At 42.5% G+C, this 24,849-nt stretch overlaps 2 protein-coding genes and 1 long non-coding RNA gene across 8 annotated transcripts in view; 1 reads left to right on the top strand and 2 right to left on the bottom strand.

Annotated features, from left to right (window-relative positions):
* The window catches only part of dnajc1 (DnaJ (Hsp40) homolog, subfamily C, member 1), a 274,202-nt gene extending 264,100 nt beyond the window's left edge, over positions 1 to 10,102 (bottom strand). The window contains exon 1 of the mRNA XM_081598115.1: positions 10,098 to 10,102. The gene's annotated coding sequence lies outside the window, so the exon portion shown is untranslated. The remainder of the gene's footprint in view (positions 1 to 10,097) is intronic.
* The window catches only part of myo10 (myosin X), a 121,849-nt gene that overhangs the window by 62,184 nt on the left and 34,816 nt on the right, over positions 1 to 24,849 (top strand). For all 5 annotated transcript variants that reach the window (XM_081598111.1, XM_081598112.1, XM_081598110.1 and 2 more), the window contains 15 exons: positions 8,108 to 8,242; positions 8,335 to 8,459; positions 8,769 to 8,782; positions 9,018 to 9,102; positions 9,204 to 9,307; positions 9,743 to 9,872; positions 10,063 to 10,181; positions 10,837 to 10,983; positions 11,138 to 11,238; positions 11,826 to 11,892; positions 12,070 to 12,162; positions 13,342 to 13,410; positions 13,518 to 13,600; positions 13,681 to 13,789; positions 14,498 to 14,578. In XM_081598111.1, the coding sequence (XP_081454237.1) occupies positions 8,108 to 8,242; positions 8,335 to 8,459; positions 8,769 to 8,782; positions 9,018 to 9,102; positions 9,204 to 9,307; positions 9,743 to 9,872; positions 10,063 to 10,181; positions 10,837 to 10,983; positions 11,138 to 11,238; positions 11,826 to 11,892; positions 12,070 to 12,162; positions 13,342 to 13,410; positions 13,518 to 13,600; positions 13,681 to 13,789; positions 14,498 to 14,578 (1,462 nt within the window). The remainder of the gene's footprint in view (positions 1 to 8,107; positions 8,243 to 8,334; positions 8,460 to 8,768; positions 8,783 to 9,017; positions 9,103 to 9,203; positions 9,308 to 9,742; positions 9,873 to 10,062; positions 10,182 to 10,836; positions 10,984 to 11,137; positions 11,239 to 11,825; positions 11,893 to 12,069; positions 12,163 to 13,341; positions 13,411 to 13,517; positions 13,601 to 13,680; positions 13,790 to 14,497; positions 14,579 to 24,849) is intronic.
* LOC103480044 (uncharacterized) lies at positions 13,415 to 20,365 on the bottom strand. 2 transcript variants are annotated; one of them, XR_014084219.1, is made up of 3 exons: positions 19,769 to 20,365; positions 13,651 to 13,799; positions 13,415 to 13,541 (listed from the first exon to the last, which is right to left on the bottom strand). It is a non-coding gene; the product is annotated as an uncharacterized LOC103480044 (long non-coding RNA). The 2 variants fall into 2 exon arrangements; XR_014084218.1 differs by lacking the exon at positions 19,769 to 20,365 and adding an exon at positions 14,435 to 14,524.

Genomic DNA, 24,849 nt, shown 5'->3' with positions numbered 1-24,849 from the left:
AATTCACACACTGTGAAAGAGTCAGTTTTAAACTCGGCTTCCTGTTTGGCCTCCAGGGTTTTTAAAAACTTTAAAGTCTCCGTTTGGCGGTAAGGCGGCGTTTTGACAGGCCTGGTTCTGTTCATCCTCTGGTTTCAGCTCAAACTTCATGAAAAACGGAGAAATCAGACACTCAGTTGGGAAAGTCTCAAGCAAATCCAGGCACTTTAAAAAGTTAACAAAGAAACAGACACAAAGGCTTGTCAACAAACCTGGTCTCAAAATCCAATATGGCTGCCAGGCGTACAAAACACAGCAGTGCAGTTTTTCTTTTTCACATTGAATTGTCCTAATCCAATCCTCCACAAACTGTACAACAACAAAACATTATTCAGTTTAATATGTGAAATTCAGAAGAAATACATTATTAGCTTGTTTTGCTAGTTAGCCTGTTCAGTGAGAGCAACGACTAGCAAATCCCACATGGTTTCCAAACTCTGTGTATTTGTGTGTTTGTGCAAAGACTGTAGAAAAAACAACAAGTTTACTCAGAACTAACAGTTTAATATGCAGTCGCTGCTCGCCGTGCGGCGTACAATCATGTGACGCATTAATAAGGCTTCGTAATAACAGACGGCATACCGAGTTTTCATTTCGACTCTGCTGGACAGCACGGACTTCAAACTTTATAAAAGTGGTGTTTTTATATTGGTTTTGTGGTTATTTACTTCAAAATAAAGCCAGAAATAAGATCGATCATTTCCGCCTTATTTTGTGGGGTCTAAATGTACCACATTTCGAAACAACCAATGAAAATGTGTTGACGGTCTGTTGCTAGGTAGAACGGAGACACGCGGAGAGAGACGAGGGGGGGGGAATTTGGATACGGCAAGAGACTAGCGATGCTGTGGATTTTACTAAGAGTGTTTCGATGGGTTTTTTAGACTATAAGTGTGTTAGTTAGAGTTCGTGGTGTGTGTAGGGGTAGTAGCAGTTTTGCTAGCTATCGCTACATGGCTTCATAGCGAGCACAGAGAAGAGAGACTGGGACGGCCATTTAGACCTCGACTGCAAAGGTTAAACACTGTGGAACACAGAAACTTCACTTTAAAAACGACGTCCTGTTCTTTGCTGCCCAGAAATGGCTCTTCCTGCTGAGACGGTCAGAACCGAGTCCAGACCCGTTCCGTCTGAAACGAGTCGGCAGCAGGAATCTCCCTCACTGAACACATGAGCTCAGTTTTGCTAAAGCTCTTTGCAAAAAGCTCTTCAGATTAAAACGACGGATGAAACTCAATCTGCGCTGACATCTGTACGCCGGATATGCAAACTGTGAGGGATAATAACTCACCATGTCTTCATTGTTGCTAATTATTTAAAGACGCAGGCAGCCGAACCTCTGCAGGTTCATTAAATCCTCAAACAGGTTGGAAAACATCAGGATTTTATTTGTTTTTAATAAGAGGAACATCCTGAATCCTCATTTTAATCAGATCCAAGCCTCCAGTGCAGAGCTGAATGCAGCCGTCAGACCCAGACCGGCACTTTGTCCCTGACCTCTTGACCCCAGAGGTGGAGCGTGAGGTCAGCGCAGTGGTCTCGGTCCTGGTTAATTAGTCAGGCATCTGGGGTCAGGAAGGCCCAGCAGCGAAAACATGCCTGAGAGCTTTTCCTCTGGGGATCTGCTGAGATTCGGTTCTGCCTCGTTTCCACCCGGTCACAAGTTAACTGTGACTAAAGGAAGGAATGGATCAGAACAAAGGAGGCCGGACGGCGTGGAGGGAAACGTCCCACCGCGTTGGTTTCAGGTGCAACACGAGACGGACGCAGCGTTTTAACAGGCACTCATAACTTCTTACAACAAGTTTGACCTCTTAGTCAGGATGCCGTTTTCGTGCTGCACTGTCCTTGTTGTGCAAGTTCACTTTGTACAACATTCATTTCCATACTATAATTATGTCTGTAGGGCAGAAAGTTATACATTCAGATCCAAACTCCCAGATTTAATAAAGGTTTAATAAGATAGAAGTTTCTGTAAAGGTCTTAAACTCTGAGACGGCGTCATCCATCACAGTAATAAAAGCTTCAGCGTCTTTTACTTGGAATCTAATTTACATCTGATTCGCTTTTCTTTGCTCACATAAAGGTTGCATTAATAATGCAGAACTCCTCAAATGTTTGTTTCTTATCATTTCTCTGAATTGTTTGGAAGGAAGTTCAGCTGCTGTCAGACGCTTTAATGCGTTAAGACGAAACCTTCATGTAAAACTCTGAATTATTCTGTAACATAAAGTCTCCACTAAACTGTCTGATCAGGATTTACAGAAAATATTTGTGCTTGAAAGAACGACCGTTATTCTAAAACTGAAAGAAGTCAAATTTAAACAAATCACTTGTAAAATATCAATAATTTCTGTAGACTGAATTGTTTTCTCTCATAAATAAGTACTGGCTGCTGTCAGCTAAGTTTAATTCTGTATTTTATTTTATTTTATGGTTTTTTTTGTTTATAGTAAAGGGGGAGAAGGGGGCTGCACAGTGGTGCAGTTGGTAGAGCTGTTGCCTTGCAGCAAGAAGGTTCTGGGTTCGATTCCCGGTCTTTCTGCATGGAGTCTCCATGTTCTCCCTGTGCATGGTGGGTTTTCTCCAGGTACTCCGGTTTCCTCCCACAGTCCAAAAACATGACTGTCAGGTTAATTGGCCTCTCCAAATTGCCCCTAGGTGTGAAAGTGTGTGTGCATGGTTGTGTGTCTCTGTGTTGCCCTGCGACAGACTGGTGACCTGTCCAGGTGACCCCGCCTCTCACCCGGAACGTTAGCTGCACCAGCAACCCTCCTGACCCCACTGAGGGACAAGGGTGCAAGAAAATGGATGGATGGATGGATGAAGGGGGAAAAGAAAATTAGAAAATAAGAAATGTCCAAAAATCCAAATGTAAAAAAACGGAGCTGAACTGAGCTGGATCCCAGCCAAACCTCCGACCTCCAGAGGAAACCTGCCTTGTTCTCTCTGAGCCAAGTAGAAAACATTCATTACTGAAATGTTCCCAAGTAAAACCTGCGTCTTTTAAACTGTTTAAAACCATCACTGGAAATTATTCTCCTTTAAAAATGTTCATGCAAACTTATCACAACAGACTCTGTTTATTGTTTTGATATTTGATCATGTTTTTTGGAAATTAGGCAACAAATACATAAAATTGGCCAACATTAGCTCTTCAGCACAAGAAAGTGAACCAACTGATTATAATTTCTTATTTTCTTCAGAAGTGAATAAAAACACTCGTCATCCTAACTGACCTCCTGTTGAATCAAACTTTAGAGTGAAGTCAGACCAGGCGTTTTGTTTCTGGAAGCTGCTGTTGGGAAGGTGAGCGAAGGCCTTTGTGAGCTGAATGGAGCTGGTTGTGGGACAGGAAGCCAGCTGAGCTTCGGCCTCTTTGGGTCTTGGCTCTGTGTGTAAACAGTTTCTGTTTGTGTTTTGTTGCCTGCGCCTGAGCAACCAGGAAGTTGCTCCCGAAATCTGAACAGAGGGTCGGATGCAGCCCGCCTCCTGCAGAGAGGCTTTAGCTGTGCATGCAAGAAGTAATTTAATCTTAATCTCCTTTGTTGCCTAACAAGCTGGTGTTTTATCTCAGTAAGATCATTTCACTGTTTTCTTGTAAAACACTTTTCTTTCCTTATATAACACCGTTCTCACTTTCAGTCACGACTCGACTCGGTTTCTGAGAAACTCTTTCAGTGGACGCAGTCCGCAGCTCCGTGTTTGTACAAAGAGTCTGGGTGAGGTCCAGAGCTGTGCAGGCACTTTGTCCAACATGCTGCTTGGTGGGTCTGATCCTCCCTCCTTCCTGCCGGTGGGGGGTGGCAGCAGCGTGTGGAGGTCCAGAGACGGCCTGCAGTGTGTGTGTGTGTGTGTGTGTGTGTGTGCTGCCAGAAGCCCTTTAAATGAGTTACCTTTAAGGACCTCTGTTACAGCCGACGTCCCAATAGTCTAAACTATTTACAAAAACCTAAACATGTGAGAACCTTGAGAGAAAACGTCAAAACACTGTAAAAAAAAATAAAAAATCCACCTAGTTTTGGTCGTGTAGCATTGATTATCCCTGCTGTTTGTGTAGCAACGTGCAAAAGTCACACATCAATGTCACGTTTTCCTCTAATTTTTTGTTTTTGAGACAAACTGCACAAGAAAAACTGTGAGAAATCATAAAAGGTCCAAAGGAAAACATCCAGAAATCTCAGGGATTAAGATCGCTTTTAAGTAAAGTCGCAGGTCAGAGTTTATTTCCTTTTTTTAAACGCTGTACAAGTATTTAAAAACGGCTAATTTTCTAATAAAACATTTCACTGAATAGATTTTTTAACACAAAAAGCTTTAAAGGTGACGTTAGAGTGCGATAGGAGGTTGTAGCTGTCGGGACGTTCCTGTGGGTCTTCCTGCAGCGTGGTGACCTGAAGCCTGAATCCCTGCTCACAGTCGTCCTGCATTCGCGTTTCCAAACCTCCGTCTGTCCTGTCATAACATCCCACCGCGCCTCAGCTGCAGCCAGACGCCCTGAATGTTTATTCCATCCTCCAGCCCTGTTCTCCATCAGGACCGTAACCTTTTCCTGATCCACAGCTGACAGGCGAAAGTTCAGCTTCATTTTTAAACCCGGAGTCTTGACCGATGCTCAGCAGAGGCCGTCAGGGAATGAGCGACTCAGCCGGAGCTGTTTGCTCGGCTGCTGCAGTTCTGTGTATTCCTGCTGCATCAGGCTGTTCTGAACCATCCTGTCCCTGTAGGAACGAGGCGTCATGGAGTGTAAGAACACCAGTTAACCCAACGCACATGTTGGAACCGCCTGACAGCGTGCAGATTACAGCAGTTTTCACCACTTCAATGGGGAATACTTCTCTACTGACTGGATCTAACCATTGCACGTTATTCAAACTTAATTATAAAGTAAAATTTCACAAACATCTTTTTAACAGCACTTGCCACAAGCTCCCTCAGTCCTTTTAGACTTTTTTTCTGCTGGAGCGAGCCCAATTTTTATTGATATGACTCCTTTGAATACAAAACACTTTATAAAACAAATTAAAAAGGCTCAAATTCACAGAGAGGGAGATCGCAAAACATCCAGGAGAGAAAATGTCATCAAAACAAACGTGAGCATCTTAAACTGTTAGACGGTTTTTAGAAAAGATCAAAAGTTTTTATACTTGCTTGAGGTGGTTCATGGTTTTTCCCCCCAAAAAAATTACAACACACTGAAGGGGAGTAAGAAAAACCTTTAAGTAGCAAACGCCTCCAACCACCGGTGGGTCTGTGCCTTACCAGAGGCACAAAACTCTGGAAACTGAAATGTAATTCCTCCGGTTCAGAGGACAGGACTGCCTGTTTTTCTGAGATGTTTCTGTTACGGAGTGAAGCTTCTTCAAACAAGACGGAGGCTCGTACGTCTTTTACTGAACCTTTCTGTTCAGTTCTTTATTGAAGAGAGAAAACGGCAACAGCTGATAACGGCAACAGCTGTTCGTAACCAAGACAACCAAAATATCAACAAAGCAAGATAGTGACAAAACAGAACTAGATACTTAAGCATTCTTCAAAATAAAAGACTTCTTCTATTCAAATAAATCATGTCTTGCACTTAAATATATTTCACTTCATCCTTGTAATTATATACAATCATCCATCCATCCATTTTCTTGCACCCTTTTTCCCTCAGTGGGGTCGGGAGGGGTACTGGTGCCTCTCCAGCCAACGTTTCGGGCGAGAGGCGGGGTCACCTGGACAGGTCACCAGTCTGTCGCAGGGCAACACAGAGACACACAACCATGCACACACACACTCACACCTAGGGGCAATTTGAAGAGGCCAATTAACCTGACAGTCATGGTTTTGGACTGTGGGAGGAAACCGGAGTACCTGGAGAAAACCCACCATGCACAGGGAGAACATGGAGACTCCATGCAGAAGGACCCCAGGCCGGGAATTGAACCCAGAACCTTCTTGCTGCAAGGCAGCAGCTCTACCAACTGCGCCACTGTGCAGCCCTCTATATACAATCATGTTCAATTCAATTTAATAATAATCATGTAATCTATGCTTAACATATAATTGGAAATCAGTCACTTATATCATACTGAACAACATATAAGTGTAAAAAAGTCCGTTTCCATGCTGGTTTGCATCCTTTACTTCCTGTTTACTACAGCTAATCGCAGCATCAACACCGACACAGGGCTTAAGCTGCTAATCGCACTTTGTGAATCAAGTTTGATTTGGTCCAAACCTGCAGATGGAAACAACCCAATTTTCTTTTTTCTTTCCTTCTTTTTTTTGCCATATTTTAAAAGTTTACTCAGAATTTGCTAAACAAATTCTGTTAGCTTCTGTTAGCTTCTGTTAGCTGCTGTTAGCTTCTGTTAGCTGCTGTTAGCTGCTGTTAGCTTCTGTTAGCTGCTGTTAGCTGCACACATGAACATAGCTGAGTGTCATCAGCATAGCAGTGAAACATTATTTACTGTTATGTTTTATAGAGAAAACTATAGAAATAGAGGGATTAAAACTGGACTGTCTAAATATAAAATACATCTTGGACATTTTGTTTCTTACAGCTTTCCCTCCTTTCTGTCACCTTTAAAGTTCCCACTTTATCTTTTATAAGGATCTACCCAACTATTATCCAGAGGGGCAGTCGGATAAGTCACTTACTGTCAAAACATGTTTACAAACCTGAAGGCAGCAATCATTTAACGTAGCTTTAACTTAAAGTCCTAAAGACAGAATTTCTCTCGATAAGGAAGGCGAAGGAATAAACGTGTAAACTTTTAGTCTGCAGTCCGGCCTGGTTAATCCGGAGCGCCACCGGGAGCCCGGGTAAGGCGGGTTGTTCTGGAGTCTGTGACGGCAGCAGAGGAGTCGGCACTTCATCGTCTCTCCTGCTCGAAGTTTCAGAGCTGCTGCTTTAAATGAAGACAACGTTTGTTTCTTTATAAGAGCAGAAGGAGGGCAGCCAGCAGGCGGTGTCATGTGTTGGTCAGTAAGTGTGTAGCTGGGAGTGACACGCTACACCAGTGATTACAGACCAGTCCAACATGTCTCACTGGATGGTTGGACATGCAAAATCATAGTAATCAACGCAGTGAAAGGAGAGTAGCTGTTTTAAGTGCCAGCTTAGTGTAACACGCAGTTTATGGCTTTTGTTTGTGTTGCAGCCTGAAATGGTGATGAACATATCCGATTTTTGTCCTTTCAGCCGCTGAAATACAAAAACAAGTTTTCATTTCAGCTCCAAAGAAACATTTTGGGTCTCAGAGCAGCAAAATGAAGCCACAACTTCACCATAAAAACACTGAAGAGTTGCTGAATCCTGCATTCAGTTTCTGCGTTTGATTTTAGCCAAACTTATTACGAGCGATTATTGAAGGTCCACAGAGTCCCTCATCCTGGTCCAGACCGGCGGTCCTCCAGGCTTTGCTTCTGATTTTGGCTGCCATTTTATTAATTTTACTCCCTGATAGCTTAGTGAACTTTGTGCGTTTAATCAAACAGTGAAGGAGACGAGTTGAGTCCCAAAGAGGACAGAAAGGCCTCAAACTGAATCCAGCGGATGAGGAGTTTCTGAGAGCAAAGACGTAATTTCCTACATTTGGGAATCAAAAACTTTACTTTCTGTCTGGTGAAGCGCCGACTTGTGTTTGTAAGTTTATTTAACTTTTTTTCTTGCCAAATTAAATTGACAGACAGATTCTGATATTTTCTGATGATGTTAAATGTAAACAAGTATCAGTAAATATATGACGCCACGGGGGAAGCATTATGGCGCCACCTGGAGGCTGGCAGTGGAACAAATAAAGATTTTCATTTTGCTTGTAATAAAAGTTGTTTTTTAAATCGGACCACATTAGAGTCAAGTTCAGAGTTGTGCTTTATAAACATTGTGTTATTTTTTGTAGTTTTCATAGTTTTTGCTCTAATAACTTTTCCACCTGAGATAAAAAAAAATAAGCAGTGAATCATGTAAACAACACAAATCCCCTGGAGCTGACCTGAAGTTTGTTTTTTTTATTGCCATTCTAGCAGGTTGAGTCGCTATAAACTGTAAATGTATAAATGTTTGTTTTTCTGTCCCCAGTGGAGAAAGTGGAGCTGGTAAAACCGAAAGCACCAAGCTGATCCTGAGGTTCCTGTCGGCCATGAGCCAACACTCGCTGGAGGTTTCCTGCAGAGACAAAACGTCGCACGTGGAGGAGGCGCTGCTGGAGAGCAGGTCGTCATCCCGGCTAACCCGGCTAACGCTTCCCGGCTCCCCTTCTGCCTGATGACTTAACGACTCTTTTCTCTCTCTCTCTCTCTCTGCAGCCCCATCATGGAGGCCTTCGGAAACGCCAAGACCGTCTACAACAACAACTCCAGCCGCTTCGGGAAGTTCGTCCAGCTGCATTTCAGTCAGAAGGGAAACATCCAGGGAGGAAGAATTGTTGACTGTATCCTTTCTAAAGCACTCAGACTCATTTTCTGTTTTTATACCTGGAAAAGGTTTTGGATAAATTAAAGCAGGAAGTGGTTTAAATCAGAAAAAGCTTCCTCCAGATATCTGTTGAAAGTGAAAGATTAGATTTTTTAAAACCAGTTTTTAATATTTGTAAGCCTTAGTTTTATGGTTTGCAGCCAGATTATGACTGATTGACGGTTATTGTCTTTGTGGATTCATTTCTGACATTTTGATTAATTTTATAACTCTGCTGAGATATTTGCCTGTTTTGTATCTTAACTTGATTCTTTTCTGATGAAAGATCTGCTAGAAAAAGTAAGTGTTTATGATTCTTCCAAGCCTCGACTATCACTGATGTTTAAGTCTTCATGGTCTGATTAAAGCAACAGTTGATGTTGAACGTTAAAACTCAGAAAACATCACAAAAACTTTGTGAAAACGTCTCATTTGTCTGGAAATCTTAAGTCGCCTCTGCAATCATTTTAGATTTCAGAAACACAAACCAACAGATGATAATGTTCTGCCCTGGATTTGTCTTTATCCCCTTCAGAACCGAGTTGTTCGGCAGAACCCAGGAGAGAGAAACTATCACGTCTTTTACGCCATATTGGCAGGAGCCAGCAGCCAGCAAAGAGGCGAGCCAACAAAAGAAATGACGTTCATTTGAAAACGGTTTCTTTGGGTAACATTTCATTTTGTGAGGGAGGATCAGATGGTTTTCTGTTTGTCTCTGCAGAGGCGTTCGGGTTGACGCGTCCTGACAGCTACCACTACCTGAGACAGTCCAGCTGCACGGAGGACAAGACCATCAACGACAGCAGCACCTTTCAGGACGTCCTGGTACCAACCCGACGCATTCAGTCAGAACCTAAACTACGCCTGAGTGTCTGGTTTTAGCACATAGTTGGTCTGAGTAGAAAAGCCTCAAATCTTCAACATTAGGAAGAGAAATGATCTTTATTCTGTGCTGTTACTTTAAGGGTGGTTTAAATATAACTGATTTCTTGTCTTTATGTTTTATTCTAATTAATTTCAGTGCATATACATGCTGCTTGTCTTTTTTATTTCCCTCTTCAGAGCACGTAGGTTGTATCTTATTAACGTTTAATAAGTTATTCATAAACTTACACCAGTAAAATCCCCAAAACTGAGAACATACTGACTGCAAATAATGCCAAGCGACAAAGAAATCAAAGCAGTTTATTTAATAACGCAGCAGCAGCAGCAGCTCGTCTGGTCTTCATGCTGAGGTTCTTCGTGTCTTTGTGTTTTCAGAACGCGATGCAAACCATGCAGTTCACAGAGGAGAACATCCGGGAGGTCCTGCGCCTCCTGGCGGGGATCCTGCACGCAGGAAACATCGAGTTCATGACGGCTGGCGGCGCTCAGGTCGCCTCCAAATCAGGTTGGAAAATTCATCCTCACCTGGTTCCATTTTCTCTACCAGCTCCTCTCTGTCCCGCATCTTTAATTATGTCTGGAAGTTTTTCCATTGGGTTGTACAAATCAAATCTATCATGAATAGCGAATGTTTGAAATCCTCCCAGAGTTTCTGAGTTTACTCTACTTGTGGGTTTTGTTGTTTTCTGTTGCAGCTCTGAGTTGGACGTCTGAACTTCTGGGCCTGAACTCGGAGCAGCTGGCCGAAGTCCTGACTCACCGCTCCATGATCCTCAGGGGGGAGGAGATCTCCACGCCGCTGACAGTCGAACAGGTCAGAGGTCATCGAGCAATACATGGAGAAGATGCATTTATTTTATTTTAACTAAAACTCCTGACGAAGTCCAGCCATTCACTGAGCTTTCTGCTGCAGAGCTGCTTTATGAGGGCCGTCAGAGTCTGCAGCAGCAAGTGGTGCAGCTCAGGCTAAAAAGACAAATATCAACAAAAAGCTTTTAATTACAACAAACAAGATTAGCTACCATAACTATGTAGATACACAGATTACAATGTTAACGCTACAAACCTGCTGAAGCTCTGATTCAGAGACGAGTCGATGTGTGAAGGAGCCGTTTCTTTATTAAAGAGGAACAATGGAGAGTCGGCACTCTGACAGTTATAAACGGCTGATCAGGCCTGAAATCTGGGCTTAGTCAGACCTGAACCTCCAGAGTCACATAGACACAGTTACAAAGTCAGCCTTTTATCTCTCAAACCAATAAATTGGAGCACATCGCCTCAGCTCTAACGCCGTCCACTGGCTTTAAGACAGTTTACACTATTAAACTTCCAGAAATCCTTTATCGTTCTAAACGAACTGGCGCTTCAGTTCTGCTTATTCCTGTGGTGATTTATATCTGCCTGGGTGAATGTTAGTGTAGCTGAGACCTTTGACCTGTTGTCTCAGAATGACCCGTGTGGTTTTGCAGGCGGTGGACTCCAGGGACTCCATGGCCATGGCACTTTATTCTCAGTGTTTCAACTGGATCATTCACAAGCTGAACCACCGCATCCGGGGCAAGGAGGACTTCAAGTCCATCAGCATCCTCGACATTTTTGGATTTGAGAACTTTGAGGTTTGCATCTACCTTCTCTGTAGCGCTTCATCAATAATAAACGCTTTGCAACATGATCTTGTATCTCTATTCATGATATTCGTGTATTATTTGTGCATTTAGTTTTGGGTTGATGTACAAACCTCAGGAATTTGAAGTATTTTGCTCCCCTCAGGTTAACCGCTTCGAGCAGTTCAACATCAACTATGCAAACGAGAAGCTTCAGGAATATTTCAATAAGCACATTTTCTCCCTGGAGCAACTTGAATACAACAAGTAGGTGTCTGTGCTTCGCTCGTTCTCCTCCGCGCAGAACGTTTCCGTCTGTTCCAGCCGCTTCGGGTCTGGGTTGAAATGGAAAGAAGGGAAAGAGACGATGGAAAACAAATATTTCAGTTTTTCCTTCTGTTCCACGTTTTGAACAAATGGAAATTGGATCTAAAAGTAAATTAAACAGTGTAACTGCAATCTGTTTCCTAATAATAATGATAATCTGTATTGTTTCTGAAGGCGGTGGAACGTCAGACCTTGAATGTAAAGTTTTAATGGGGATATTTTGCTTGTGACACACAGAGACACACACACGTTCGTGTCTGAAGTGATGGAAGCAGCAGTTTTATAAACAGCTGGTGGGACATGCAGATAAATACACTGAACTTGGATCTGAGCCCAGACTTTGGTTATTTGTGTGTTTTTGTGGAATAATAAATGGAAACAGAGCCTCCATCTGGGGAAGTGAGAAGCTCTGAAATGTAAAATGTGACGATGTTGATGTTTCGTTTTGACCTGAAACGGTCCAACATGATCTCCTGCCAGCTCTGTGTGTCTGTGGTGTTCATCATCTGCTGCTGCTCTGCCTGCAGAGAGGGCCTGGTTTGGGTCGACATCAACTGGATGGACAATGGAGAGTGTCTGGATTTGATCGAGAAGGTAAGCAGATGATTTCTTACTGAAAACAGGATTATTTTTAAAGCTCGTAAACAATTTTATATCAGATTAAAACATGTGGAGTAGTGAGCCAAAACAAGGTTATTTTGGCGATAAACATGTATTTATTGTTTGCTCTGCAGAAACAGTGTGAATGTCAACTTTTTGACGTTTTTGTAGAAACTGGGTCTCCTGGCGCTGGTGAATGAGGAGAGCCACTTCCCCAAAGCCACAGACGACACCTTACTGGAGAAACTGCACAGCCAGCACTCGGTTGGTCTCCAACATCCTCCTCTCTCTTTATGTTCATGCGAGATGCACAAAATGTCATGAAATCATTGGAAGAATGAAAGTCCAAAAGTCTAAATCACATTTTTACATATTTGTCCCGCATGAATGGAACGTTCTCCTGTCTTTCCCATTTTAAAAACGGGCTAATAGATTTTATTCAGCAGCTATGCAAAGTCAGCATCAGTTTTATTTGTGTGGAATGTTGAAAAACAAAAAAGAGCTTCATAATTTATCCAATTTTAATAAAATAAGCTCTGATTTAGCACTAGATTGATGTCCATCCATCCATCCATCCATTTTCTTTCACCCTTGTCCCTCAGTGGGGTCAGGAGGGTTGCTGGTGCCTCTCCAGCTAACGTTTCGGGCGAGAGGTGGGGTCACCTGGACAGGTCGCCAGTCTGTCACAGGGCAACACAGAGACACACAACCAGTGGCGCAAAAAGTGGGTATGCAACGCATAGGGGCGCAGCACCAGAGGGGGCGCCAAAACCCCGTCTAGAGGGGGCGGCGCGCCGATGATTGTTTTCCCATACACTTCGGCGCGTGTAACGCTCCTTCACCTCGCGCACATAACGAGGTAAATTTACCCTTCACGTATCGTCGCCTCGGGGGGGGGGGGTGCGGGAGCGTCGCTCCTTCACCCTGACGATCCTTCCCTCGGGGGGTTGGGTGGTGGGGGGCGCCGATCTATGTTTTCGCATCCACCTGAATAATGTGTAGTTGCGCCACTGCACACAACCATGCATACACAGTATGCCTACCCCCGAGGGAAGGAACGTCAGGGTGAAGGAGCGTCGCTCACTCAACGCCCTCCCCCCCACCCCCGAGGCGACGATACGTGAAAGGTAAAACTCGCTACATTTACCTCATTATGTGCTAGAGGTGAAGGAGCAAGGCGCGCTGAACTGTATGGGAAATCATCGGCTCGCCGCCCCCTCCAGACGGGGTTTTGGCGCCCCCTCTGGTGCTGCGCCCCTATGCGTTGCATACCCTGCATACCCACTTTTTGCGCCACTGTGCATACACACACTCACACCTAGGGGCAATCTGGAGAGACCAATTAACCTGACAGATTGATGTAAAAACTGTAAATTGTATATCCTGTTTGACGTTGTGAAGGTTATTACCTCAGAATAATTGACTTTTTCTTTTTCTCTGCAGAAAAATCCATTTTACGTGAAACCCCGTGTTGCTGTGCACTTATTCGGAGTCAGACATTATGCAGGAGAGGTGATATTTTTACTGCTGTTTTTATTGAGATCTGAAAACTGTGAGGAAAAAAAAAAACAAAGCTTCGCTCCCGTAAAACCGCGCTGCCCCCTTGTGGCCGTCTCCAGGTGGTGTATGACGTGAGGGGGATGCTGGAGAAGAACAGAGACACCTTCAGGGACGACATCCTCAACATGCTGAGGGAAAGCAGGTCGGCTGCATGTGTTTTCCACGAGGAAACGCGTTTTTGACCTTCATCACCTGTTCCTGACTCCGCCCTTTGTTTGCCAGGTTGGACTTTGTCTATGATCTGTTTGAACACGTCCTGAGCCGGAACAAGCAGGACACGCTGAAGGGCAGCACCAAGCACCGACGGCCCACCGTCAGCTCCCAGTTCAAGGCAAGTCCAGCTGGGAGCAAACAGCAGAGGAGCCTCCTATCAGAACATCATCTATACTAGCGTGTAGAAAATAGAACATAGAATTGAATTCTATACTTTCTACAGACGCTGTAGAAAGTATAACGTCTGGGGAAAGTTGTACTTCTATAGTACGTGTATTTTCCAGTACTATAGTATTCTCTAGTACTAGAAAGTACTAGTACTAGAGTACCACATTGATCTAGTACTAGAGAGTACTATAGTGTATTTTTTCAAAAGTATTACTTTCAATATGTAGTATAGAATAATACTATCTAGTGAACTGTATTGAAAGTATTACTTACACTTTCAACTACATAGAAAGTATATGGTATATAATTAACATATAACAGAAATAGAACACAATATAATACTACATAGCATGTAATACTATAGAAAGTTATATTTAATATATAGTTACTACATAGTATTATATACTATACATTCTATGGGGAAAGTATTCCATAGTATATAAATATAAAGCTACATATATATATATATATATATATATATATATATATATATATATATATATATAGATATATCTGTAGATCTATATATAGTACATATATTATACAATAAAATATTTACAATAGTATTTACAGTAATGAGGTTTCCTCTAATTACATCAGTAAAAGAGCTAAGAATGATGGTGGGAAGTAAAAATAACTGCTGCTGCTGCTGTTCCAGGACTCTCTGCACTCCCTGATGGCCATGCTGAGCACATCCAACCCGTACTTCATCCGGTGCATCAAACCAAACACACACAAGGTGAGTCCTTATATGGAATATAATTAATGTATAACTCTAGTACTAGAGAGTACTATGGTATATGGTCCCTGGTGCTTCACCCGCCGCCACCTGCTCTGCTGGGAGCAAATGTTTGTGGGTCAGGATGTGACGGTGCTGACAAGTCTGTGTGAACCGGTTGCCATTTAATCGTTAAACAGTCCTCCCCCTGCACGAGGTAGACGGGGGGGAAAAAACGCCTGGCTCCTTTGATGACCTTTAGCCCCAGGTCTCCCAGCAACAGGTTCTGGTAATGAAGCATGCAGGGCTTTTGGAGAACAGCTGAAACACAGAAATGGGTTTTGGGATATTTCATCTGCACTGTGGTAATTGTTTCTGACTGGGACGTTGCTGTGAAGGGGACGGATTAAACAAAATTCACATTTTGCACATTTTTTAAAAAGTCCTTACTGGTTCTAAAAAACAAGTTCTTAAAAAAAAACACCGAGCTCTCTTTTGGCCATAGGTTAAAGGTTAAATTACCTGTTTCACAAAACCTGCAGAATGTAACAAGTCTGTACCTTCACTGCTGCTTCATGAAGCACAAACACAACTAGGACACAGACGGGGTCTTTTGCTTAGGCACCAGTGACCTTTATGTAACTGTAGTCAGATAGGAAGGTTTACAGAAAAGAGGAAATAATAAAGAACCGTCCATATAAATTAATATTAAATCTATCGTCACACCTCACGTGTCACTTTAAAATAAGCTGAATTACATTTTGACTAAAAAGGAAGAGGCACAGGTGGCGTCAGGTCTGATGTCACTTATAGTCACAAATACATGTGATGTCATTGATGACATCACAGGCGGCGACTTCGAAAGTTCTTGAATAAGACGCCACTTAGCCTAGCGTAGCATTGCTACAATGACACGTAGATCACGACGAAGACGACAATCCTCTGACGCCCACCGGCGCAGGAGGAACCGCAAACCTACCAAGGTCCGCGGCCAGAAGAGGCGCCACGCCGCCTCCTCTGTCCGCAGACGCATCAGGTAGGCTTTCGGTTGCTCTTGTTAAGCATGTAGCATGCGCTTTTTTCGTTTCGCTTAATTTGTTTTTGGCTCTTGTGGCCTTGATTTGACAAACTGTTATGAGGGAGGAGAGAAGGGAAGGTTTATCCCTTCACACTACCAGGCACGCTAACGTGCCTGGTAGTGTGAAGCTGGTGATGTCATCAATGACATCACCAGCTGTGAATTCAAACGTTCTTGAATACAAGGTCACTTAGCTTAGCGTGGCATTGCTACAATGGCACGTAGAGTACGGCGTAGACGGCGATCCTCCAACGCCCCGCGACGTAGGAGACTTCGCAAGGCTACCAAAGTCCGCAGCCGGAAGAGGCGCCAAAATGCCTCATCTGTCTGCAGACGTGGGAGAGTCTGTTGTCATTAGTTACTCTTACAACTTGTAGCATGCACTTTTTTCTTTTTAAAGTGTGATTTGACTCTACTGGCCTTTGTTTTCTGAGTCAACAGGAAAGAGGGAGAAGATGAGAGTCTTTCACAACCTCAGTGGTTCCATTTTCATGTTGGCTAGCGCCAACATGCTGAGTAACAGTAGCTTGAACAGATCAGCATATTAACTTTAGCTTCTGAGTTATAATTAGCTGAAAACAACAACAAAAAGAACTCTTAGCTTAAATGCTACTATTATGCTTTCACTAATAGCATAATAAAGTTGACTAAAAGCTAAGTCAACTTTAGCTTTTATTTTAGTTTAACAGCTTATTGCTTTGTTTAGTGTCCAAAGATCTACTCTGTTAATTGCTTAAATACGATATTAAAGCCACAGTATGATGTCAGAGATGTGGAAAAAAATGGATGGATGCTGAAAACTGTTTTTACTTGGTTACAAACCACATCCTGTAACTTTGAAATAAAAGGGCCCATGATATGATGGGCACATCAAAGGTACCAGGAAGCTTCGGTGAACAGCCGTGTCACGTTTCGTCTGTGTACCGTCATCCGACTAGCATCTGTGGATGTTTTGAATTGGAGCCATTTTAGTGAAAGCCAGATTTGTTGCTCTCAAACAGACACAATCTTTGGCAAAAGGTCGTTCAGGTGGTCACACTTCACGTTAAATACAGTTAGTCACATTTTGATGACAAAAGAAAAGGCACAGATGATGTCAGGTCTGATGTAATAGCCAGGCGTGGATGTGATGTTATTGATGACACCACAGGCTGTTACTTCAAAACTTGGCAGTGCCGGTGGGCCTCCGACGCCCACCGGCGCAGGAGGAACCGCAAACCTACCAAAGTCCGCGGCCAGAAGAGGCGCCACAACGCCTCCTCTGCCCGCAGACGCATCAGGTAGGCTTGTCATCGGTTGCTCTCGTTAAGCATGTAGCATGCGCTTTTATTTCTTGGATTTCGTTTGGCTCTAGTGGCCTTCATTTGACAATGTGTAAAAAGGGAAGTGGGTTGTGATAAAGGAAGAGAGACGTCGGGAGAGGAGGATGATGAGTTCCTAAAGAACGTGTTCCCCTCGTTGGCTCTGTCCAGACTTCTGATCCTCCTCTTGCCTGTGGTCTTCTTCATCGCTGACCACATCTCTGACCCTGTTCCTCTGCAGTTTGTTCTCCAGCTTCTTCCTGTACTTGACTTTGAGCTGCTTCTGTATACTCATCAGTAACTCCCTGGGTCCGTAAAGGTTATTTTTTCTTGTTTAACAGCTCCTTTAGGTCTCTGGTGATCCAGGGTTTATTATGAGGGAAGCATCTCACAGTTCTGGTGGGGATGGTTCTGTCCACACAGACGTTTATATAGTCTGTGACTCACTCAGTCACGGCTTTGGGGTCGTCTCCATTTGGCTGGCAAAGGGGAAATCCAATCTGTTGCTTCAAAACAACCTTGCTGAAGATTGGGATCTGTTTCCACCAGAGGTCTTGATTTGGGGATCTATCAATCATTGACATTTGCATAAAAACAAATACAATGTCTTCTGGTAGAGCGAGTGTTTTGAAATGATGAAAAGAGGAATGATTGAAATCACCAGATAAGCATTGAGGTGCTGAGTCTGTATCTTAAACCTGGTAACTTGATCAGCAAGTTTTCCTGTATTCTGTACAATGGATGCTGGAAAAGACGAAGCGTTTTCTCTGACCAATCATAAACCACCGGCTGGACGCGGGATGCTCCACTTCCTCTGCTTCTGGGTCTGACTGGGAAAAACAAACATGCTTTGACCTTGAGGAGCTGAACCTCAGACAAGGTCATTGGGGTTTATCACTGTGAATGGGATGCGCTCGTCCAGATTTCATGAAAAGTAATCGGGAGAAAAAGATAGTTGATTGTCAGTGGGGAGCATCCATTTAATAGGGCAGAATAGAGTTTATTCCATTTCCAAAACCCAAACAGTCTGGAAAACTGTAAAAGATGGATAAACACAATGGTCAACAGTATAACTACAACTTGTTCGTCTGTCTGTATGAAGGATGTTGTCATCATTACATTGTATGCTTAAGGATTAAATCACAGATTAAAGCGTAATGCTGGGTCCAAAACAACAAACAATACAAATCTGTTTTCCCTTCAGTTTCTTTGTGGTACAAACACCGAATATTCAGCCAAACCTCTGGGTTCACGTTAAATGACGTAGAACTACATTCTGATGAAAAAGGAAGAGGCACCATGTCAAGTCTGATGTCATCAGTCACAGACGATGACGCAAATCGATGACATCACTCCATTTGTGTTTGATGGGATGCCATTGATGACATCACAAGCTCTAATTGATGACGTGACATCATGTATGACATGCAATGCCATTGATGGAAGCTTGTGATGTCATAAATGGCATGCGATGTCATTGATGGAAGCTTGTGATGTCATCAATGGCATGCGATGTCATTGATGGAAGCTTGTGATGTCATCAATGACATGATGTCATTGATGAAAGCTTGTGATGTCATCAATGACGTGATGTCATTGATGAACGCTTGTGATGTCATCAATGACATGTGATGTCATTGATGGAAGCTTGTGATGTCATCAATGACGCGATGTCATTGATGAAAGCTTGTGATGTCATCAATGACGCGATGTCATTGATGACAGCTTGTGATGTCATCAATGGCATGTGATGTCATTGACGAACGCTTGTGATGTCATCAATTACATGTGATGTCATTGATGACAATCACAGGCGGTTACTTCAAAAGTCCTTGAATAACGGACCACTTAGCTTAGCGCGTCATTGCTACCATGGCACGTAGAGCAAGACGCAGACGACGCTCGTCGTCGGCCTCCTCCTCTGACGACGACAACCCTCAGAGGCGTAGGAGGGGTCGCAAGAATCGTAAAGTCCGCGGCCGGACGAGGCGTCAAAACGTCTCTGCCGGACGTAGACGAGGGAGGCATGTCTGCCGTCACTAGTCGCTCTCGTTAAACATGTAGCAAGCACGTAAAAGCACCAAAAAAAAAGGATAAAAAAATAAGAAACGTCATGAAACACAGATAATGTCATAATGTCGGGTCCGGCAGGAATATGATGTAACCGTCGACATCACAGGCTGTTGCTTTAAAAGTTCCTCAGTGAAATTCTGATACAGAAATACTCCATTGATCCAAAGGGAAATTGTTGGTGTAACTCAGGCATCGCTGCCATTGTGCTGGAGACGACGCAGAAACGGGAGGCGCCGCGCATCTGTCCCTAAGCGTAGGACGTCTACCTGCACCACTGAACATTTCAACCCAAGATTTAAAACATTTTCCTTTAACAAGGAGCGAGGAAAAACTGTTTCAAAAAACCCAAACAACCAGAGAAACAATATATTCTTAAATACATCGCAGTCAGGAGACAGAGCCCCGAGCAAACAAAACGTGGTTTTATTAGAAACAATACAGCAACTGTGAACCTCATAACATTCCAGGAAAGATAACGACTCCGTGGATTTACTGCACCACCAGGGACAGAGGAACTGCTCTGGAAGACGTTTTACTCATAATCATATGGTAATCTTAACATTTTCCACTACAAAACAAATATCAACCAATATTATATCAACCAATAAGGCCTACAGGGTCGGTTTGAGGCTACAGATTGGATTGTTGTTCGCCAGCCATCAGTGCGCATGAGTGACAACTTTTTTTCATCGCGGATGCAACGTATGCGTCTCTGCACAGCTAGCTTAGCTTAGCTAGCATCACGTCCACAGCGCTTACCTTTCTTTAAGCTTTCCTTCCAAGTGACGCTAAAAGTTGGACGAAGTCCCACCGTCTGTGAAAGCGACATGTCGCCATATCTTATGATTTATGCAGCTATTATCGATCAGACAGACAGCTCCTCCCGCTCAGAGGAAACCACTGCGCATGTCTGGAGCTCCGCGTGCGAGTAAAGGTGGAGCCGATGGGTGACAACAGACACCAAGTCACGTTATTGGTTGGATTTTACGGCGCCATCTTAAATCCCTGAACTTCACATTTTAACGGACAAAAAGCTCAACGCGACTTGGATGTAACGAGTAACGCGACAGTTTTCCAAAAATGTAGTGAAGTAGAAAGTACAGATACTTACTGTAAAATGTAGTGGAGTAAAAATAGAAAGTATCCATTATTAAATCTACTTAAGTAAAGTACAGATACACGAAAACTGTACTAAAGTTCCCACCACTTCGTATTAGCTTCGTTGTGTTGATGCATTTTGACCCGCTTCAATTTTCCGCCTCAACAATCAAACGTCCCCATTCACTCAGTGCGTCATGGTTCCACGTCGCTTAGGATTTGTTGCTGCGCGTTTGCGCAGGTGAAGGAAAGAGGAGACCAGCTGCACAGGCAGGCTGCGAGATGAGATGCAGGTGATCGGTATCGGCAACAAGAGACAATGATCACCGATCATCGATCACGCACTTTTTCACGAAAATCGGCCCGATTATGATCGGTGGCCGATCGATCGGCACAGCTCTACACATAACCAATAGCTGTATATAAATTTTAATCTTTAAACAGGCAAAGCCTGAAACATTTTGGGGAAAATGTTAAATATGCAGTAGAAACGTCCTCTAATATGGAACAAATTGCTGAAAGTTCCTCTGAATCTAAACACCCACCTGGTCAGAGCTGCTTCTGACTTTTACTAACTGAACCCTGACCAGTACATTTGTCAATGTTTCATAATTAGTGCGATGTTTTTAATGATTCAATGCTCTTCTGGCTGCCTGGCTGTTGAATCCTCACCTCCCTGTTCTTTATTAGCTTCACCTACTTTTCTTACATCGCTTACATTTGCCTCATATTTAGTCACTTCACATGTAAACACAGAGGCTGTTGCGCCGCCAGCAGACGTTGCCATGGCGACGAGCGAGCAGCTGTTGTCCTGACAGCTTTTCAGGAACCGGAGGGGCGTTTCAGTTGCTCTGCTTTCATCGTGTCTTTGAGCGGAACATGCTGCCATCTAGATGAGCTGGATGTCAGCGAGCACAGAGACAAAGTCAGACACAAAGGCTGAGGAGGACTTCTTTAGTTTGAAATCATTTCTGACTGACGGTCCGGAGGACGTCGGCTCAGGAGACAGACTTCAGGAATTATTTTAAGGAGGAATTGTTAAGGAACATTAACAGTTCCTTAACAACATGTACATTACAACTGTTACATTTCCTTGTTGTTGTTTTTTTTTGTGTGCTATTTTTCAAGTTCCATAATGCGAATCCACAGTGGTGGGGACTGGAGTCACATGACTTGGACTCGAGTCACATGACTTGGACTTGAGTCGTTAAAATCACGACTTGAGACTTGACTTGAAAAAATGCTCAAAGACTCGGACTTGACTTTGACTTTTCATGCCACTGACTTGGGACTTGACTCGACTTGAAGCTGTTTACTTGAACAGACTTGATATTTTTTACTCAAAGTCTTAAAATGTAAAACACATTATTTATAAAGTGGCGTCATTAATTAATTTCACTCATTCCGTATCAACATGCGCAGACCGTCCCTCTGTCTCTCCTCTCCTCATGTACGTATGTGTGCGTAGCTGCAGCTCAACCAATCAAATTAACAGGATTTTTAAAAAACGCGGTGACGCTGCAGAGCTCAGGGAACGAAAGACGAAATAACGGCTCGAATATGCGAGTAATTTCTTTAGGCTACGTAGGTTATGAACTTTCTAATAAAAAACGAACTGTAACTTGTAAAACATGTAAGAAGAGAATATCGCATGGAGATGCCACGACTTTGTCCAACTTTGTCCGGCATTTGAAGCTTCACAAAGACGGTAGGTGGCGCTTTTCTTTTGCTGTAAGACGGTTGACTTTAGCTAACTTCGTGTTAGCATGTGTACTCCGGGTTAAAATGGTGATGATTTACCATAAATCCGGTCCTTCAAATGCCTCCACAGATAATGTGCACCGTGTTATTAGCTCAGGAAGCCGGTGGATAGTGACAGAAAGCAGATTCTGGACCTGAACTCAGGGAACAGAGTCTCTCTGTCCCATCATGATGATGACCCGGTCCAGTATCATCTAAGGATGGTTGGTGTGTTTGAAGACATTATATTGGGAAATTATATTGTTTACTGCAGTCAGAGCATTAAATCAACTGTTTTTGACTTAATGCACTGACTGACTGTCACATGTCGCACAGAACCCATTTCCAAGTAGCTTTGCTGGAAAAACAAATAATAAAAAAAATCCCGTTTTTTTTTTGGCCATCTTTCAAAAATTTCTGTAAAAATAAAAATTGTACAATCTGACTGACCCTGAATATAACACTAAGTGGGATAGTTAACTGAGTAAGACATAAAATAATGAGCTCATTATTTTGTGTTTAGTGATTCTGACATGTTTTTATCAATATTGATTTGAAATTGGCTGTAGATTTAACCCACTTGGCCTGACAGATATTTATTTTACCATCACATCCAAATTCAAAACCACTCCACTTTATTTGCAATGATTTAGATTTTTTCATGTGGTTTATTTGTTAAAACAGACCAAATACAGTGACTGTCCCAAATAAATGTTGTGTTTAGAATATCTGGCCCATATTTACGGAGGACTGAAACTAACATACTTAGAAATAAAAGCAGAAAAATAAATGCACCAGACCTTCCTGAGTTTACTTGAGATAACTTCATATATACTTATTTCATTTTTTGAAAACTTTTTAAATTGAACATCAAGTTTAACAGAACTGCGCAATAAAGAGGTCCAATTTATAAATGTTTTTTATACTTTGTGTTCAGCTGCACATGTTCTATCATTTGAGATGAATACAGATTTTAAAAAGAACAAATGGTCCATTATTTGAATTTTATGAATAATTGCAAATTATATAAAAAAAATAAAAACGACTGGAAATGACTTGAAATTAGAGGTTCCTGACTTGAGACTTGACTTGAACTTGAGGACAGAGACTTGAGACTTATTTGAGACTTGCAACGCGGTGACTTGGTCACACCTCTGCGAATCCACAATGCGAATCCATAATGCGAATCCTTCATCCAAAATGCGAATCCTTCATCCAAAATGCGAATCCTTAATCCATAATGCGAATCCAAAATCCAAAATGCGAATCCTTAATCCATAATGCGAATCCAAAATCCAAAATGCGAATCCTTTATCCAAAATGCGAATCCAAAATCCATTATGCCAATCCAAAATCAAAAATGCGAATCCTTCATCCATAATGCGAATCCAAAATCCAAAATGCGAATCCTTCATCCAAAATGCGAATCCTTCATCCAAACTGCGAATCCTTAATCCAAAATGCGAATCCTTCATCCAAAATGCAAATCCAAAATCCATAATGCGAATCCAAAATCCAAAATGCGAATCCTTCATCCAAATTGCGAATCCAAAATCCATATGGGAAACCAAAATCAAAAATGCGAATCCTTCATCCAAACTGCGAATCCTTAATCCAAAATGCGAATCCTTCATCCAAAATGCGAATCCAAAATCCAAAATGCGAATCCAAAATCCAAAATGCGAATCCAAAATCCAAAATGCGAATCCAAAATGCGAATCCAAAATCCATAATGCGAATCCAAAATCAAAAATGCGAATCCTTCATCCATTATGCGAATCCAAAATCAAAAATGCGAATCCTTCATCCAAAATGCGAATCCAAAATCCAAAATGCGAATCCTTCATCCATAATGCGAATCCAAAATGCGAATCCAAAATCCAAAATGCGAATCCTTCATCCAAAATGCGAATCCAAAATCCAAAATGCGAATCCTTCATCCAAAATGCGAATCCAAAATCCAAAATGCGAATCCTTCATCCATAATGCGAATCCAAAATCCAAAATGCGAATCCTTCATCCAAATTGCGAATCCAAAATCCATATGGGAAACCAAAATCAAAAATGCGAATCCTTCATCCAAACTGCGAATCCTTAATCCAAAATGCGAATCCTTCATCCAAAATGCGAATCCTTCATCCAAAATGCGAATCCATCATCCATAATGCGAATCCAAAATCCAAAATGCGAATCCTTCATCCAAAATGCGAATCCAAAATCCAAAATGCGAATCCTTCATCCAAAATGCGAATCCTTCATCCAAAATGCGAATCCAAAATCCAAAATGCGAATCCTTCATCCATAATGCGAATCCAAAATCAAAAATGCGAATCCTTCATCCAAAATGCGAATCCAAAATCCAAAATGCGAATCCAAAATCCAAAATGCGAATCCAAAATCAAAAATGCGAATCCTTCATCCATAATGCGAATCCAAAATCCAAAATGCGAATCCAAAATCAAAAATGCGAATCCTTCATCCATAATGCGAATCCTTCATCCAAAATGCGAATCCTTAATCCAAAATGCGAATCCTTCATCCAAAATGCGAATCCTTCATCCAAAATGCGAATCCTTCATCCAAAATGCGAATCCAAAATCCAAAATGCGAATCCTTCATCCAAAATGCGAATCCTTAATCCAAAATGCGAATCCTTAATCCAAAATGCGAATCCTTAGTCCAAATTGCGAATCCTTAATCCATAATGCGAATAGTTTCCCAAGGTTGCAACCCTGCGTTAAGCTACGTGGTCCTTTATTCAAGGACTTTCGAAGTAGCACCCTGTGATGTCATAGATGCCATCACATCTATTCCGGATAGATGTGTAAAAGAGCATGTCATCGATGACATCACGTCCATGTGGCCATTGATGATGACATCACAGACCAACTGTCACCGATTACGCCCTCTGTGACATCACAGGCCAACTGTCACTAATGATGTCATCAGTGACAATTGGTCTGTGATGGTCATAAATAGATGTGATGTCATCGATGACATCA

The sequence above is a fragment of the Poecilia reticulata genome, chromosome 17 (genome assembly GCF_904066995.2).
Source record: "Poecilia reticulata chromosome 17, P_reticulata-male-v2, whole genome shotgun sequence".
In the NCBI taxonomy this organism is placed as follows: Eukaryota; Metazoa; Chordata; class Actinopteri; order Cyprinodontiformes; family Poeciliidae; genus Poecilia; species Poecilia reticulata.
The sequence above is the reverse complement of the archived record's forward strand: the minus strand, read 5'-3'. Positions and strand labels throughout refer to the sequence as shown.